Below are 20,000 nucleotides of genomic sequence, written 5' to 3'. Positions count from 1 at the left end.
TCCCTAATCCTATAACTTATTGTCTCCACCAGCCGAAGGCTGAGGGGAGAGTATGTTTTCCCCTCCGTCCGTCCGTCCGTGCGTCCGTCCGTCCGTGTGTCCGTGTGTCCGTCCGTGTGTGTGTGTGTCCTCGCAGTTTGTGTGCAGCTAATCTCAGTCGCCGTTGGCCCGGTCGCTGCCAAAGTGAGCACACACATTCCCTGGATGCCAATCTAGAACCTCTGCCCTAAATTTTTCAAATGGGCTTTTTCTAGCGCCACCTAGTGGCCGATGTTCGCAAGACACATTTCTGTGCACTACTCTTACAGATTTTGTCCAAAAATCCTACAAATCGGTAGGCAGTATCTCGACAGTCATGTGATCGACACGGATCTGTCCGATTTTGCATATTCCATCCTGATTGGCTAAGATTGGCTTCCAAAGTTTGTGGGATTGAGCCGTTTTGAACAAAATGCCTCAAATCACAAACGCAAAGTGCAATTATCATGAAATCGCGCACACACGTTACCACTAGGCCGAGGAAGAAATGCCACTTAATTTTTTTTTAATCAGCCTCATGGTGGCGCTATAACAGCCCGATTTGTGGTTTTACCTATAACTCCACCGATCAGTTTCAAACTTTGTAAGCGCACTCCCTAGAGGCTAAGGATAAACCTTTGCCCTGCATTTTTCACATCAGCCTTTTATAGCGCCACCTTTGGGCTGACTTATGTAAAACACATTTTTGGATATTACTCCTTGAGATTTTATCCAAAAATCATGCAAATCGGTACACAGTATCTCTATAGTCATGTGATCAAGTCCGATCCGTCTGATATTTCACATTCCATCCTGATTGGCTAATATTAGCTTCCAAAGTTTGCAGGATTGCTCCGTTTTTGAACAAAATGCCTCAAATCAGCAACGCAGCTTGCGATTACCGTGACATTTGCCACACATATTCCCACTAGGTCAAGGAACAAATGCTACCTTTTTAACATTGTCCTGTTATAGCGCCACCAGCAGGTAGACTTTAGCAAAACTCATTTTTGGAACACAATGCTTGAAATCATGCATGCAGCGTCCGATTGCCATGAAAGATCTAAGGTGAAGAACATATGCCACCCTTTTTACATTGGCCTATTATACAGTAGCACCACCAGGACGCACGGCCTGGTGGAGACCTGTGCTCGGAAGAGCACTGCTTCTAGTTGTTACTGTAATTAATATAAATAACATAATATTCAGTAATTTTTAATAGCTTCATATTCTTCTGACTATCTGAAAGAACCACAGAGCTCATTGTCTCCACCAGCCGAAGGCTGAGGGAGAGTATGTTTTCCCCTCCGTCCGTCCGTCCGTGTGTCCGTGTGTCCGTGTGTCCTCGCAGTTTGTGTGCAGCTAATCTCAGTCGCCGTTGGCCCGATCGCTGCCAAACTGAGCACACACACTCCCTGGATGCCAATCTAGAACCTCTGCCCCACATTTTTCAAATCAGCCTCATGGTGGCGCTATAACAGGCCGATTTGTGTGGCCTGGTTGTTACCAGCTAATCTCCGGCGCCGTTGGCCCGATCGCTGCCAAACTGAGCACACACACTCCCTGGATGCTGATTCAGAACCTCTGCCCCACATTTTTTAAATCAGCCTCATGGTGGCGCTATAACAGGCCGATTTGTGTGGCCTGGTGGAGACCTGTGCTCGGAAGAGCACTGCTTCTAGTTTGTATATCGTTTTGCCTTGGCCTGTCCTATTTTTTTCTCTTCAATTGAAATTAAATATTGGATTTTTGTCTCAGAAATGCAACAAAGAATAATCTCCATGAATTCAAGGCTTCAATGGGTGAGTAATTGATAGTCAAAAGGTAATTTTGTGCGTGACCTATCCCTTTCATTTCCTTCCCTCCAAAATAGCTTACTATGGTTTTTTTTTGTTTTGTTTTTTTGCGCACACACACACACGCATGTGGCTGAGTGTACAGGTTCAGCCTACAGTATGTACAAGCCAGCATAGGGTCTGTGTGCATGAATGAACATAAAAAAATGGAAAGGCCAGACGTTTTAGTCTATTGATTGAAAGGCAGAGCACAGTAATCATTGTGAGAGCCTTGCTGAAGAAATTAAACTCACAAGAGACTGGATAGAGGGAGGGAAAGAGAGAGAGAGAAGGGGCCCCGGGGAGAGATGAGCCATCAGAGATGAACATTATATAAAGTACTTCGGCTCTTTCTTTTGGCAACAAGCGCTTTGATCAACCAACGCCCCCACATGAGAATATTAGTAGTGGTTTCCCTTCTGTGTATCCGGGGTTTGTGCAGTTTCCTCGGACACATGCTGGTTCTTTAGCATGCTGCGCGCGACAGTAGTTAAAGTAAACAGAGCTAGCTTTGCACACAAAGCTGGGCACAAAGAGGTGAAATATGATATTAATCTTCTTGTCGCGCAGCGGTAAGTGGAACAACAAGGCTTTAGTCGCCAAATGCTGCTGTGTGCCTGTGGGGCTTTGCACATATCCACAGTATGCACACACATACAAAAGTATAGTATTTCTGGCTATATTGGAAAGTGTAGTGTAAAGCGACATGGGGAGGAAAGGCAAAACAGGTATTGAGTATATGTGCCTCATCCTGTTGATATACAAGTAATTTGGAGGTAGGAATGTAGGTAGGAAAGGTAGGACAGATGGCGTGACCCACGTCACCTGTCGTGTGGTTAGTTTGCTTAGGCTGTGCTTTTTTTTGCATAATGTCTGTTTTTTATTTAAGCCTTTCAACGTTGGCAGTGATTATGTACGACTCTAGTACACTTTGGATATTGGATTTTGTCAGACTTGCTGGACTTGATCTCATATCTATCCACATCTTTCTCGTCAGCTGAGATACTTTGTGGACAAAGGGAGAGGGTAACAACAACAACAACAATGGCACCTCTTCTTCTCCAAAGAAAGAGCCACTGGGGAAGGAGAAATACAGAACTGACAATGGACAACAGAAAACGGCTTAAGTCAAAACCACATTGAGTGCTTATCCTGAGGATAAAGCTGGAAAATGTACAGTTGATCCAGATCAAATTGATAATTATGATGATGATGATGATGATGAATTTTATTTGTATAGCACCTTTCAAAACAAAGTTCCAAAGTGCTGCACAGAGCAGATCGATGCTCGATTGCTCTTGTGTTGATTCCCACAGCAACAGTGTGAAGTCACTGGCTTCTTTCAGCGCAGCGCCTTCTGCTGCTGTTATTAGACATGGGAGGATGTTATAGGTGATCACCTCTGTGTTTCTGGCATTTAACCTTGGCACACTCTTGTCTCCACTCTGGCCAAGAGCACCTGTCCCTGCTCCACGTTGTCAGAAGGCAGACAGATGTCATCTGCACAGTCCAAGCCCGTTAGGACTACAGCATAGTGATTTTGGACCTCCTAAATGTTATAGTGAGCCCAAGTTTCTTCTCCTCTTCACTGATGGACAACCATACCACATAGTACAGGACTACAATGAAGAGGACACAGGATGTCATACTCCTCAGTGTTGCCATCTGGGGTCACTGCCTTGAATCTTATTATATATAATAATAATACATCAAACTTAGTTATATAACGCTTTTCATAGTACTCAAAGCCGCTGTACAAAACAAAATAAAAACAACTTTATTAGGACAAAATTAAAAAGGCTAAAAGCTAAAGAAGTACATTAGCAAAGACACACAAAGATTAAAAGCTGAAGGGAGAGTAGAGTATCTTGTGCCATGTAATGGAAAATAATAATATCCAGCAAGGGCCAAGTGTTGATCGTTTATTAGGGAGATTTCAGCAGAGCAACAGCATACAGATCATAAGGAACTGTCGGGGCACAAGCCTCCTGAGTTATCATATGGGACACCTCTTATAGTGTCCACTCTATCAGAGATGCTATTCTAAATGGTCTTGCAAGGATATGTGTTAAAGATGAAGGACACACACATACTGTAGTTACAGAAGTACATGATTTACTGACAGAGTAAGAGTAAGCATGGGGGAGTCAGCTCAGCTGTTAGATTGACAGCTGTAGTTGAGTTAGAATTAGCATGTTGATGTGAAAGTTTGAGGCCCACAAGTACACAATACATACGTTTGGTACTCCATACATTTCTGTTACATAATTTTCACTCAAATAATTGCAATTCATTATTTAATTGTGTTTTTGTCGTTGACAATTACATTTCTGTTTGGCTTGTAGGCTTTGAAGTTGCACATGGCAGATATGACACATAACCTAAATATACAAAGAAATGAAAAAGAAAATTGGTGATTCATAGCGTATGTAGTATCTACCCCTTTTCACCGTCTGTGTGAATTAAACTATGTCATATGCACGGCCGTTGCTACACGAAAGAAGCAACATCTTTTATTAAAGTATAACTTTTTTTCACATGGCCAAAATCTAAAAAATAAAAATTAAAAAGAGGGTTGGGGCACACTGCAGAAGATCAAGCAGTAGCACTGCAGAAGCAAGATGTGAGACTGGTGTAAGACCCTTGACAGTTCATTGGCCACACACTGTTTTCTCTAGTTTCTCCTCGTGTCATTGGTGGAATACAGAAACACTACTTTTAATTTGTGGCCGTGCATGTTTGCCCTTGGACACTATTTTTTGTAGTGCGTGCGTGCGTGCGTGCGTGCGTGCGTGTATGCGCGCGTGTGCGCGTGTGTGTGTGGCATGAAGCAATATAAAAGTTAGAAAGCCTGCAAATGTGGGAGTTTGGGGTATTGATTTGAAGTGGAACAGAGCAGGAATCCTCTGGAGAATGCTGCTTGGCATTTTAACCAGCAGGTAGGCTGGACAGTGTCTGACACACTACAGTAATGACTCCAATGCAGTGGTAGAAGGAAAAGTAGCAATACCACGATAAATTAAAGAAGTGCTGTAGTTCACCCCCAAAATGTATTTTTTTCGTATTCATTACTCACCCCATTGAGAGATTATTATTATTGTCGCATTCCTGAGCCAATAATTTGATTGATTCTTTGTGGCTACATTTATTATAATCACATTATTGGCTTAGGAATGTGACATAAACTAAAAAGATATCCATGAATTCAAGTCTCCATGGGGTGAGTAATCGATGGGAAAAAAAGTCATTTTGGGGGCGAACTACTCCTTTAAAGATGGGGCGCCATGATTTTCCCCTCTATAAAACATGATTATCTACTATTATGATTATACTAGGAGGAAGAATTTTTCCCAAAAAGTGTACAGAAAGAGTTAAAATGTTGTTTTTATGTGGCCACACCCACCAGTTCATTGGTATGCGTGGTTGTCATGGTGGGTGGTGACCCAGCTGAAGTTAGCCACACCCACATGTGTTGGGTGAATGGTAATTAGGGGAGGGGTTGATTCTACGATGTAATAAGTATGGGTGTTTTTGGAACGGCACGTCTGACCCAGCAGGTGGCATCCTCCAGCTAAAAACCCAAATAAAAAGAGAATGCATAATTGCGCATAACAACCACACCAGGGGGTCTAATGAAGTACTGTCAAATCTCATAGACACATGAAAACCAGAAAAAGTACAAAACTATGGCACCACCTCTTTAAGAAGTAAAAGGCATTGTAAAATTACAAATCGGTAGTTTAAAAATGACGATCTACAGTATATGTAGATCAGTTATTTTCATCTAAATCTGCAATGTAAACCCACATTTTCAAATAGTTGTGGTTGAGTAGAAGTATCAAAAAATGGAAATACTCAATTAAAGTAGGCCTACCTCAAAATCATACTTAACACATCGGATGCCCACGTGGTGTCTACAAGTCAATTTCTTTGATGTCGCTGGAGGCCCACGACGCGTTTGGCGCGTTGTACAGTAAACTATACTGTACTGTAGCTACTGCACTTGGCTACCACGGTGATGAAACAAACTCCATTTCCCAACATGCAGCGCGCAATTACGTCACCCGGACGTGCTGTGTGTCTCGTTGACTTCCTGTTTAGCGGCTGCACAAAAATGCTGTTTTCTCCTAATCTAGCTTTTAAATCACTTTCATTTCAAAACGGCAGCCTCTTCTACCTGCCGTAACACAAACACTGTGGCTTAGAAATGATAAAAAACGGTCCTGACTGAAAGAAAAGATTTTCGCGAAATAAACAGGACATACTCGGATTACATTTACTCGGATTACTTTTCTCGCCAGTACTCTCGCCGGTAGGTAAAATGACGCGTTGCCATGGGCACCAGCAAATTAAGACACGTTAACCACGTGGGCGTCCGATGTGTTAAAGTACAGTACTTAGTAAATGTGTGTCTGCATATACAGACAGTATATACATACATGTGATGCATACTGTACACACAGCGATATGGATGCTAGAAATGGAAATTGCGGTGGGTTTGGTTTATTGATTGAAAGGCAGAGTGGAACCGTAATCATTGTGAGAGCCCAGCCGGGGAAATTAAACTGTGAGGAGACAGGCGAGAGTGAGATGAGTATGTAGAAGATTATGTATGAGACCATATTAAATACACTGAGAGATGAGAAAATGTAAAGATTGCAGATTAAAAACAATGTAATTCATTATAAGCTGCGGCCAGCTATTGGTTTATCTAAAGGTTGAGAGTTTGAATCAAAACTGATTACTTCATTCAGTCATTCTCTAGTCTCTTTGTCTTTTGTTTCTCTTTGTCTCTTGGTCTTTGGTCCAATAAGGGTTTTTGGCTGTAAGCAGTAATGATTAAAAGTAGGAACAATGAACACTACTTAGAAGTATGAACAGTAAAATGTAATGAAAACTACGATCAATGAAAATTATGATCACAGAAAAGTGTTGAAATGAATAAACAATGAAAAGTAATGAAAAGTGTGTAGTAGAAAGTTGCGTTCACTGTAGCGCAAAACTCCACTATGAGGCGCACCCCAATAATAATTATTGCCCTGTAACGTCTCACAAAATCGTAATAGGTGCTCTGTGTGTATTTCTATTGGTTTCTGTCTGTGTTCTGTGCGTGTGCCAGTGGTGCTTTGGGATTTTCTTTTCCGGGCGGACGCTCTAGACTAGGCTCTAGAGCAGGGTTGTCAAACATACGGCCCGCGGGCCGGATCCGGCCCGCGAGATGGTTCAATCCGGCCCCAGGCTTGTAGAGCATATATTTCTGAGCATTTAGAAAAAAAAAGTAAGTCTCTAGCCCATTCCTGTCAAGAGTTATGATTGTTTTAAGAATTAACCTAACTAATGCCTGCTCACCAGCTGGCAGTGATTGAGTTGATTGATTGGAATGTTAAGTGACCAGCTCTCTCTCTCTCTCTCTCTTTGAAGATGACAGCATTGCTAGGAATGGGGTGGGGGGTCTGGCTATGAATAATACCTGAACATACCTACAATATTCGAACTGTACTCAAAGATTACACATATTAGACATGGAAATTAATGTTGTTAAGAAAATAACTTATTTAAAAAATATAATAATAATAAAATGTAAAAGTTTTATTATTCAGATATTTTCTGAATATGCCATTATTGTTCATTACTTTTATTCTTTTTATTATAAAATACAATAAAAATAATTATTGTCCTGCATCAATAATATTTTTTTTAGCCATTTACAAATTATAGCAGAGACTATCAGGAACTGAATTATTCTATTATCAAATGATTTATTCTTATTGGCACTTCTTAAAGGAGTAGTTCACCCCCAAAATGCCATGGAGCCAATGTAGACTGATTCCTAAAACAGAAATTTGATTACAATAAATTCATGCCTATTGATTCCGGATGGGGATCCAAATGCATTTGGGTCCCCATCTGGAATCAATGGGGGGAAGTGTACTATTATCACATTTTTGTCTTAGTAATGCGACAAATAAAATATATTATTGAACTCAAGTGTCCATGGCATGAGTAATCAAAGAAAATAACAATCATTTTGGGGATGAACTACTCCTTTAAACAAATAGCATCTCTCGTACCTAACTGCAACTGTAATACCAATAATGAAAGTAGCTATTTTACTTAATAATGAACGCAATTTGTAAAATGATATACTGCTATACTGCTAGCTATAGCAGTGGCTGAGACGACAGGAAGAAAAACAGAGCGAACATGTGCGCGAGTATGCATGCCATCCGATCCGCGACTGGTTGCGGCCCTCATCAAGTCGCCTTTCATCCAATGCGGCCCTCACCCCAAAATGAGTTCGACACCCCTGCTCTAGAGGCTATTTAGATAGAAAGGATGCCAGCAGATCTTTTAATTCATTTAGAAAATACAGCGCTGCAGTAGGCTAGAGAAACAAAGTTTGCCTTGAACGAATCTCAAACACTAAATACCACAGTAATGGAGCCATGTATGAGGACACACACACATCGACACACATGCACATGCAGTCACAGCTGGAAACTAGGTGTTAAAGTAGGCTATATCCATATGAATAGAGGGGGCTTGAGGACGCTCACACATTCACCGCTAGAAACCTGTTATGCAAAGTATTAGCCACTGATTAAAGTATTGCTTGTAGTTATCACGGATTCGCGGGGTGGGGGGTTGTCGCGGCTCTCGCGGGTCGGGGGGGTATGCACCGTTCAGTGCCGTCCGTGTGGGAATTTTTCGACCACACGGCGTCCAGTCGCGTCCGGCCTCCAAAGCGCTATTGGCGTGTGCCATGCATGTGTGAGTGTCATAGGTATTGACACGTTTAGTGTGTTGGTGGTAAGATTTGGGGCTTTAACTTAACTAGCCCTTACCCGTTCAAAGATATGAGCTCCAAAATGATGTGCAGTGTGTGGGTTATGGGATGTGCACTGTGCATACAGTATATGAGGGATGGAAAGTAACTTTAACTGGTGCTTGCATGATAATATGTAGGAGCATCAATGTAAGAAATACCCGTTTCGTTTAAAATTATAGTATAGATAGTGTGTGTCACAGCCTCACAGGTGCAGTGGCATCTGTGTGTGTCTGTCTGTGTGCATGCACACTTGGGCGTGGCGTAGGTATTGATTACGGTTCCACATCCCTTTCAATCAATACACCAAAGTTGACAAAACCCATATCGCTGTGTGTGTACAGTATGCATCAAATGTATGTATGTCTCTATATGCAGTCACACATTTAATCAAGTACTGTACTTAAGTATAATTTTGAGTATTGAGTATTTCCATTTTTTTGATATTTCTACTCCACCACAATTATTTGAAAACTTGAGTTTACTGAGTTCCTCTGGCAAGGTGTACACTAAAGCTTCGTACACACCGCCGGCGAATTGGCGAATAGCGAATTAGCGTATAATTCGCCTTTTGTTTAAAACCTTATAAAGTCAATGGAAGCATCCACACCAAACGCGAATTTAAAAAAAGCGAAAAGGCATCTGTTTTTTATTCGCCCTTGTGTCGAATTTAGCGAACGTTCAAAGGCGAATTCCTCTCTCTCTCTGTATCAAAGTAAGCTCACTCTACCCTATTTCAAGAGAGAGAGAGAGAATGGTGGAGGGACCTTCGCGTTACATTGAGGCCGAGGGGAACGGAGTTTTTCTCCTTTTCCGTGTCTCTCTCTGTGTGGCAGCGTGGCTGCTTCGAAAAAGTACTCGAATGTATTACTGGTAAAAGCATGGTATGTTTTAGGCTAATTTAACTGCAAAAAGACTAATGTTTTAAAATAAATCGCTGGGTATTAAATACAAATGGATCCGAAGTGTAGTGGAGTAGAAGTAAAGTACTGGAAATTGGACACATCTACAAGTACAGGCTACTCAAGTAAATGTACTTTTAGTTACTTTCCACGAGCTGTTGCGGGGATCTGCCAGTATGCAGGGACACGGGCGGACGGAGGAGGAACGGTGAACGCTCTGCTCCCCTGGCTTCCCCCCTCTCTCTCTCTCTCTGGCCAAATGCACTGCATGCAGACTCAGAGAGATGCGATATATATTGCACTGTCTCGCAAATAGGGAGCGCGTGTACTATTTGTTTCCCTGGACCCTGTCTCCGTTCTACTCTCTCCTCTCTTCTCTTCTCCTTTCTCCTGCCCCAGAGGCAGATAATCACCCCCTCGTTTTAGGCGAATTAAGCGAATATCATACGCATATTCGCGTCGCTTTTTGGTGTGTATGGAAAAAGGCGAATCGCGAATTCTTCGCCTTTTTGGTTCGCTTATTCACGTCGCTTTCGCTAATTCGCCGGTCTGTACAGAGCTTAAGTCTGGTGTAAACTATGAGCAATGAAAAATTATGAAAAGTGTGAGCAGTGAAAAGTATGAGCAAATAAGTAATAGTTGCCCCTCCCTCTCTCTCTATGTATGTCTCTGTTGCCCCCCCCCTCTCTCTCTCTCTCTCTGTCTGTCTCTGTCTGTCTCTGTCTCTCTAGATACAAGCATCAGATGGTGTCCAGCAGAGTGTTCCTGTGTCTGTGATGATAACAGTGTTAGATGCTAATGACAACACACCAACGTTTTCTAAAGTGTCCTATGAAGTTAACCTCTACACTGATATGATGCCTGGAGAAACTGTAATACAGGTAGGAATGAACACGCATACGCACACACGCACACACACACTCTCTCACACACACTCTCTCTCACACACACACACACACACACACACACACACACACACACACACACACACACACACACACACACACACACACACAACACACACACACACACACACACACACACACACACACACACACACACACACACACACACACACACACACACACAGGTGTTGTACTTATTCTCTCTGTTGTTGTTGCTGCTACTAGTAAGACGCCTCAGGGCGACATACGACCTGAGGTTGCGCCAATTCTTGGCCATCTGGAGTAGTTACCCAGATATGGAGACCCCTGGTACCCATATATGGAGATCCATGTACTGTATATGGTACATGCCTTTTATGCCCAGTTAGATATGGGCTTAATATTGATGACATCAGGGATCTCCATGTATGGGCATAAAAGGGATTCTGTTAGAGTGGTTCCCATGACATCATTCACAACATACAATCCCTTTTTTTGCCCATACATGGAGATCCCTATCTGAACCAGCCACACAGATATGGGCCATGTCTTCGCCATCTGGCCAGTGATGTATATCAATGACATCAGGGATCTTTATATATGGGCATAAAATGGGATTCTGGGGAATACCCATATATGGACTTTTACATAGGTGATGTCACCTGTGATATCACCTGTGATGTCACAGTGATGTGTCAAGGGAACCACAGTGTCAGGCGTGACCTTCAGAGATACACAGACAAGATGTGGACAAGATGTGCCGGATGTGTCATCACAGTGACATCAGAGCATGATGTCAGAACAGCAAACCCTTAGACCGTAAAAATGTGTACACACACACACACACACACACACACACACACACACACACACACACACACACACACACACACACACACACACACACACACACACACACACACACACACACACACACACACACAAACAGACAGACAGACACACACACACACACGGAGACAAGCTGTAACATTTCTCATGGTAAACTGCGACCTTCAGTCGCAATTATGCATGCATGCATGTGTGTGCGTGCGTGCGTAGGTGCGTGCGTGTGTAACTTGATGTTTTCTCTTTATGTGCCTTTGCAGCTGTCAGCAGTAGATGACGATGGCGGTCCCAATGGTCAGGTGACCTATCGGATCTTAGCGGGAGATCAGGGACACTTTCTCATCGACAACACGTAAATATGTCACTCATTGCATCATTATATCCTGTCTATACTAATTACTTCAGGGGATTCACTGTTCTCTGGTTGAATATTAATGAGCCCACTGAGGCACATGAGTCAACTCATTCATGTGTTCCTATCTTTATTTAACGAATACATTTGAATATTGTGTACTGTGTGTGTGTGTGTGTGTGTGCGTGTGTGCGTGCGTGTGTGTGTGAGTGATTTCATATAAATATATAGCTAAATGAAATAATATATTCTTAACCAGTGGCTCAAATTGGGGTCCAGGGAAAACTAGCTGTAACTCTATGGAGATGTCTGTGAATTGCAGGCTGTGTGTTTCTGGCCAATCAGAGGGAGTGTTCTAGGAACGGCATGCCTCTCCGGCATTGGTTGAGGGGTTTGTGTGTGGGACTTGTTGAGGAAATACAAGTGTGTGTTTTGCCTGTAACTTGTACCAAGCTGTTAACCAGCTGTTGATCAGACTGAGGAACACGGCTCTGCCTCCGATTATTGGGAATGATTCAATATATACAATATGTACATAATAAATGGTACTTTGTCTCTACAGCACCGGGGTCATCACCGTGGCAACGGAGGTTGAATTAACTATGGGAAGGAGCTATGCTTTGACCGTGGAAGCCACAGACAATGGACCTGAACCTGATAGGAGGTATGGGACCTTGTCTTGTCTCTTTTGTATCTGTCCTCCGCTATGCAGAGATTCTGTGCCTGCTTTTGTGTGTGTGCGTGCGTACGTGCGTGCGAGGTGGAATTTCCATCTCTACAGAGCGTTCAGACTCATGTCATCTTTATGTATTTGTGTCACCTCAGAGCACCCTAGTTCTCAGGTTCAGAAACACTGTGAAAGGAGTTTTATGTGGTTGCAACTAACAGAGAGAGCAGAAGTGAGCGTAGGGGTAGCAGAGAGCACAGTGGTAATGACACGGTGCCGCCTTTTCCAATAAGCGGCAAGAAAATGACACACCATCTCTGCATCTCAAAACAGGAGTACGGTATATGAGACATTCAGCGAATACAGGACCAGGGAGAGACCTGCGCACACACACACACACACCACAGTTGTACACTTAAACACTGTATACTTTGTTGACTGGAACACTAGGACTATATACAAGGCCCCCTCCTTTTTTGACTCTAGACCATATATCTTCGCCATTGCGATGCGTTGTAGAATTTTAGCCAACATTTTTTGCCAAATGTTCGCCCCAGAATAGGGATGAGGTTTAAAGTGGTTAAGGGGTTCTGAACAACAGTACGTGTTTGCCACAATACTGAGAGAGAGAAAAAAAGTAGCATGCAGAGAAACACTCCACTGCCACATTCTTCAAGACTGAAGATGTGACCTCATTTTTACAATTTGTCCTTCAATTCATCTTGCCTTTGTGCCACAAGTGTGAACATATGTTCCAACGTGACATCAGGTTGAAAGTGGTTAGTGGCGCCTGTATAGAAATGGAAGGACCTTGCAAGGATTCCTCTCATTTCATTCTCCATGGATGTAGTGCTGTTATTGTATCTTTTATGGAAATGTTTCCAAGTGGTCAACACTAGGGATCTCCTTGTAGAATAAGAGTAAGAGGGGGATTTGAACATACTGTACATGCTAAGAGCACTATGGTATGAATTCCTCTCGGCCTGCTAAGCCACCACTTTGCTCACCCATGCTGTGCTTTAATCTGAATTGCTGTCTGCCACAAATGAAAAAGGTGTAATTAAAGTGGATGATTGCTTCCAATGCCATATCTGTATAATTTTAGTGTCTGAACTTCTGAAATGTGTCCATGCTATTATAAGGTTACAATAACAATCTTTCCCACAATTATTTCTGTGTGTACTGATTCAAATATTCAACGTGAAACATCACAAATTGTGATAGAGAGAATAAAGAATGGAAAATGCCCTAATACTGTACGTCCCCAAATTGAATCACATTATGTAATAAAAGCTCTTAAAGAAATAGACAATATACTGTATGCAATGGAAGTAGAAAGATATCGATAGGTAGATAAATGATCTAATATATCGAACTAATTGTCACAATAAGAATAAATGGCACATCTCTTCCCCTCTCTCTCCTTTCCCTGTCTCCATGGACCCTAATAAACAGCATTTGTCAAAACAGGAATTGCTCTCATGTCCGCTGAAGCTCAGCTGCTGCCTGATCAATATGAGCAGTGAAAGCTCGCAGATTGAGGTGCTTCCAGTGATTGGCTTACATGCTGTCTCCAAATTTCCCTAGACCCCCTTCTTCCCTCTGGCTGATTACAGTATATCGTTGCTGCCTGGCAGAAACCTCTTATCTCCATATTTTAACCTTTTAGTTTTTTCGCAAATGAATGCCCTGCCTACCTGGTCATCATACTACAGCGTCAAAAGTAGCAGATCCACAAGCTCTAAAAAGTTTGAGCTTGTATATAGATGATCTATATACAAGCTCAAACTTTAAAAAATAGGAAAGGTAGCAGATCTATAATAGATCTGCTACCTTTGCTATTTTTTTATTTGAATCCTGAAAAGTAACAGTTTTGTACATATGAGTTTTCCACCCGACAGAGGCATAACCCACCATAATAGAACGGTATCTCCCTACAGCTCGCCTTGTCAAGACCCCAAATTGGCTGCGGCTCCCGTTTCTGGTGGGCAGCAATATGACACAAGTGACAATATATTTTAATGAGTGTGGATGGCAGGACGAGACTATAGGTTTGGGCTCTTGCGATGAAGAAGCTTAAGATCCCTATAGGGGTGAAAACGGTTGGAAGCTAGGTTAGACTGGCTTATATCGGCTTTCTAAAACGTCTTCTCAAATTGTCAGGACAGGCTAATCGATGTATACAGAGAGATGGAGAGATCGATTGAGAGATGGAGAGATCGACTGAGAGATAGAGACAGACAAACTAAGTGATGGATGGATGCATACGTACGTACATACTGTAGATGAATGATACATATTTGTAGAGATGCACTGATATATCGGCCACACATCTGTATCGGCCGATGTTTACCGTTAACGGTCAATATCGGTATCGGCAAATAAAGCTGACCGATGGCAGTACCCAATATGTATCTGTTGTTTTAGCATGCATTTTGCACTGGCTATGATGTGTGTTGGTTATCTGCAGCCTACAAAGAGAGTAGATTCTGAACAATTATTTCTTACAATTTTGATTTATTTGTTTCCCTGGCACAAAAGGGGAGATATTAACACCAAAAGCAACATAAACAAATATCGGTAACAGTATCGGCTATCGGCTAAATTGTTATTTTAAACATCGGTATCGGGCAAGAATTTCCTTATCGGTGCATCCCTACATATTTGGGCAGACAAATGTGCAGACAGATGTACAGTAGGAACTGTGCAGAACAATGGCAGTGTTTTACTGTTGTCCTCTACACTTGTTTTTGTGGTTCTCAGCATTTTGGTGTTTGTTTCCAGTCGGGTCTTTGTCCTCTTCTGAGAAAGTGGTGTTAGACTTTGGGCAAGGTTCCAACCAGAGGTCATGGCCTCATTTGTACAAGTCTACGTTGCTAATAAAAGTGTTTTTTGTGAGGCTTCTTCTCAGGCCAAACAAAGCAGATTTTCTGATTGTGGTCCCTGCTTCCCTAAATGTTTGGAGTCTCCTGCAGAGAAGGCAAGGCACAGCAGGTTGTAAAGAAAGTATTTGTTTATATTCAAGGACAAAAACATTCACATAAAGCAACTGATTTACTGAGACAAACCTAATGACTGGCGAGACACAGGTGTGTGTGTGTGTGTGTGTGTGTGTGTGTATGCACGTGCGTGTGTGCGCACGGCACGCATATGCACGTGTGTGAGCACATGTGCATAGGTGTGTGCGCGCATACCATACGTGTGTGTATGTATGTGTGCGTGCGTTTGCTCATGGGTTTGCATGTTTATGTTTGGTTTGTGTATGCACATATTCATACTGTACGCGTGTGTGCGCGCGCATTTGCACATAATAGTGGAAACAGCAGGCATAATTATATACACCTGCCAGATGGATAATAAATACTATATAATGAATATGAAACACGGCTCGAGGGATCTGAAAAGAAACAATGAAAAGGCTGTGACTGATGAAGAGAGGAAGAGTTATGGGTGAGGGGCAGAGGCAGAAAATGGAGAAAGGAAAGAAAAGGACAGAGAAAAGGATGAAGAGCAGCAAGTGAGAAAGAACAGGGAACGGAGGGAAGTGCAGAAAGGGAGATGCGGAGTCAGTGGTGGAGGGAGAGAGAGAAGTAAGAGTGAAATAAAAAGAAAATGGACAAAATGTAATTGGTCTGGGCTACATAGAGAGCTATTGAGCAGTGGCCGATCCCCCTCCATCTGTTCCCGCCAGACCTCACCTGATCCATTTATATGAAACACACATTCTCTCTCTGCATCAGTCCTCTTTCTCAATCTATTTTTCTCCCTTTATACATTATCATTCTCTATTTTTTAACCCATTAACCTATTTAGGACTGACGCCTTCTGAATTTTCAGAAAAACTTCAAATATTTATTCAAAAATTACCAAAGAAATTATGCTCAGTTATTATATTTATAGTGACTCATAGGAATAGACTACGTGAAAACCAGGAATAGTCTGGTGACCACCGGAGAGACAAGTTGACAGCCGAAATGTAGACGGCACCCAGGAGCAGTATGGGTTAGTGCGTCAGCCTGTGTCTTCCGTGAGGAAGAAGCCCAACAAACCCACGTTGATGCCTTTAGGAGGGCCATTCAAGCCGCAAGCGGAGCCTGCAGCACCACCGTTCTGTTGCCCAGTTGGAGCCTGCAGTACCATTGCGGCTCTAGAATCCATGACTCCTGAATGAAATGTCTGGTACTGGGGGAGTCTGGTGCAACGCACAGGTCCTGGACCTGGTGAGAGCAGGAGTGGACCTGGTGAGACATAGTAGGAGCCTGGCCAGGAGTCAACCCACAGAGCCTAGTCCTTCCACGTGCCAGATTGGTTACCTCCCAGTTCTGGCAGAGTAGTTTCTGGAGTGGCGGACTGAGTGGCCCTAATAGGACTGACCGTGGGTAGCTACTGGGACGTAAGTCGGGACTTGATCAACCCCGGCTGGGTCACCTGGACATGATGTTGCGAGACCCGAAACCCAGATGAATTCAGGCTACATCACTGATGATACGTCCCAGGTGCATCCATGTGATGTTTTTTTTCGTGCTATACAGTATACTGTACATAGCAACAAGAACCCCAAGAGGGGTTCCCGTCTTCTCACTTCACACTGGGTGTGATTTTCCACTCTCCTTCTTTCGCTCCCTTTATCAGCCCTTTCTTTCACTCCTCTCTCTCCCTTGTTTTACTGTAATCAGGTCTACTAGCAATAAAACCACAAACCAGCTGAGCTTCTCAGAATCTGACTCTGTCAAGAAGCGTCTAACTTTAGATGTATAGTCCTTAGATGATAAAAGGCAGCCTTGCAGATATTTGTTCTGTGCTCCCGGAAGTTAGGATCAACATCCAAGATCAAGTTTTTAAACATGCTCACAGGCTGGCATTCAACAAGATGCTCAAATATCCCCCTACATCATTACCCCACCACCACCAGCGTGAACCATTGAAGGCAAGATGGATGCATTCTTTCATGTAGTAGATACCAAAATATGACTACCATCTGAATATTACTGCAGAAATCGAGACTCACCAGACTAGTGAGCCTGTGCAAATTGTGGCCTCTGTTGTTCTTAGCTGACAGGGGCACGCGCTGTCATCTGCTGTTGCTGTAGCCCATCTGCCTCAAGGTTCAGAGTGTTGTGCGAGATGCTCTTCTGCATACCTCGGTTGTAAAGAATGGTTATTTCAGTTACTGTTGGGATCATAAAGCTCAAACCATTCTAGTATGGCCATTCTCCTCTGACCTCTGTCATTGACAAGGCATTTTCACCCACACCACTGCCACTCAACCTGGTACGAATGCAGACGTGTGTGTGTGTGTGTGTGTGTGTGTGTGTGTGTGTGTGTGTGTGTGTGTGTGTGTGTGTGTGTGTGTGTGTGTGTGTGTGTGTGTGTGTGTGTGTGTGTGTGTGTGTGTGTGTGTGTGTGTGTGTGTGTGTTGCCATAATTCACAAACAAGCATAAACTCCAGGAAGCTGTCATTATGTCCACATTGACAAGCATCCAAGTTGCTGTGAGGGGAACAGCTGGAGGGTGTATAGTTGTGTACCATTGAGAATGCTGTCGGTGTTTTATCTGCTTTGAATGTGTTCACAAGTTGAAGGCGGATCATGGGAATAACAAGTTAAAGTTGACATTCATTGTGGCTTTTCCTTCCAATACGCTATTCGTTTGTATTAATTTTCCATTTTGCCAGAGGGCTTAACAACAGAAAGAAAAGGGGAGAAAAATCAAGGACACAAGCTGTTTACAAAATTGGAAATGGTTCTGTCAATTATTGCGACCGTAGGGAGCATTTACTATCAAAACCTCCACGGGCTGTCCGTCCGTCTGTCTGTCCGTCTGTCTGTCTGTCACACGTCACACGTCACACTTTTGCCCTGCTCATATCTCCACAACCGTTGCCCCCATCCATGCCAAATTTTGCACACACACTCCTTACCTGCCAAACTACAACCTCCAAGGACCCCCGGAGATCCAGGGACCCCCAGGTCCCTGGGGGACCCCCAGGTGTAAAAAATGACCAAATGTGCAAAAATGACCAAATGACCACCCCAACGGGGCTGCTCACGGGGAATTCCTGGGGACCACCCACTCCTGGTGCTCCAGAATGGATGCAAAAGTGGTGACGCCCCCAGTGGAGGACCCCCTCCACTGCAGCTCACATAAAATGCCGTAACTCGGGCTGGGAGCGTCCGGGAGAGCCGGGGCCGGTACCTATTCGTCCGCCAAGGCAACGCGGAGACCCCACCCCTCATTTCTCACATGGCCCTCTTCTAGCGCCACCTTCAGGCCCATTTTTAAAACACATTTTTGGCCACTGCTCCTACAGTTTTTGCCGTAAAATCACGCAAATCGCTACACAGTATGTCTACACTCATCCCATCAACATGAATCTGTCCCATATAGCGCCACCTTCAGGCCGATTTTTAAAAACAAATTTTTGGACACTGCTCCTAGAGATTTTGCCCTAAAATCACGAAAATCACTACACAGTATGTCTACACTCATGTCATCAACATGGATCAGGGAGATTTTGGAAAAACACATTTTTGCCCTATTTGTGGAGATAACCGACCTACGGTCGCTTATCTCCCGATTAGGGAGTCTTACTGGTAAATAATTATGGTGACAAGCTATTGTAGTACGGTAAGTTGATAAGAAAAAATGGCAGTTAATAATATCTTGTCCAAGGCCAAAGAATGAGTTTGCCAGAAGGGGGAGTACACTGTGTAATCACAACTTTGGTTCGATTGCCTTAAACAATACTCTTTTTCAAACGCAATTCTATCAGGGCTTCCTCAGTATGGAACACAACATTTCAGCAACACTCGATTCAACGATTTTGACATCTTGTTACTAATCTGTCGGTAGATAATGCCGGTCTTATATAAGGGTCATTTGTGTACGGTGTGATGTCATACTGATGTCAGCAGTGTGATGTCATACTGATGTCAGCAGCTATGTCTCTATATATGGAGTTATATGTTGTTCGTGTCCAAATATGGGGCTTGTGAGGTCAGACTTAGTGAGATTCGTCGGTTATCTCCATATATGGAGGGATGTGTTGGTTATCTCCATATCTGGAGATTCAACCTTCAACAATTTTGACATCTTGTTACTAATCTGTCGGTAGATAATGCCGGTCTTATATAAGGGTCATTTGTGTACGGTGTGATGTCATACTGATGTCAGCAGTGTGATGTCATACTGATGTCAGCAGCTATGTCTCTATATATGGAGTTATATGTTGTTCGTGTCCAAATATGGGGCTTGTGAGGTCAGACTTAGTGAGATTTGTCGGTTATCTCCATATATGGAGGGATGTGTTGGTTATCTCCATATCTGGAGATTCAACCTTCAACGATTTTGACATCTTGTTACTAATCTGTCGGTAGATAATGCCGGTCTTATATAAGGGTCATTTGTGTACGGTGTGATGTCATACTGATGTCAGCAGTGTGATGTCATACTGATGCGGAGATATGAGCAGGGCAAAGGTGTGACAAGGCCCTGCAGAAAATGCATGACACGCTGCTGCGCCACACTCAGCACCCCTAAAAACCAGTACTTGGGATGTGTTGATGTAAATGTTCACATAGAGTGTGACTCCCGATTAGGGAGTCTTACTGGTGTATACTGCTTAATGTATTCAAACCTGGGATGCTGTTTGTGGGTTGGGGGAAGGGACA

The 20,000-nt window shown here is 43.1% G+C and overlaps 1 protein-coding gene across 1 annotated transcript in view; it reads left to right on the top strand.

Annotated features, from left to right (window-relative positions):
- pcdh15b (protocadherin-related 15b) overlaps positions 1 to 20,000 on the top strand; it is a gene marked incomplete at both ends in the record, with an annotated part of 204,786 nt that overhangs the window by 85,907 nt on the left and 98,879 nt on the right. The window contains 3 exons of the mRNA XM_080747787.1: positions 10,313 to 10,462; positions 11,572 to 11,663; positions 12,226 to 12,327. Of these exons, the coding sequence (XP_080603913.1) occupies positions 10,313 to 10,462; positions 11,572 to 11,663; positions 12,226 to 12,327 (344 nt within the window). The remainder of the gene's footprint in view (positions 1 to 10,312; positions 10,463 to 11,571; positions 11,664 to 12,225; positions 12,328 to 20,000) is intronic.

The sequence above is a fragment of the Nannobrachium achirus genome (assembly GCF_963921795.1).
Source record: "Nannobrachium achirus genome assembly, chromosome: 18".
NCBI lineage: Eukaryota > Metazoa > Chordata > Actinopteri > Myctophiformes > Myctophidae > Nannobrachium > Nannobrachium achirus.
The sequence above is the reverse complement of the archived record's forward strand: the minus strand, read 5'-3'. Positions and strand labels throughout refer to the sequence as shown.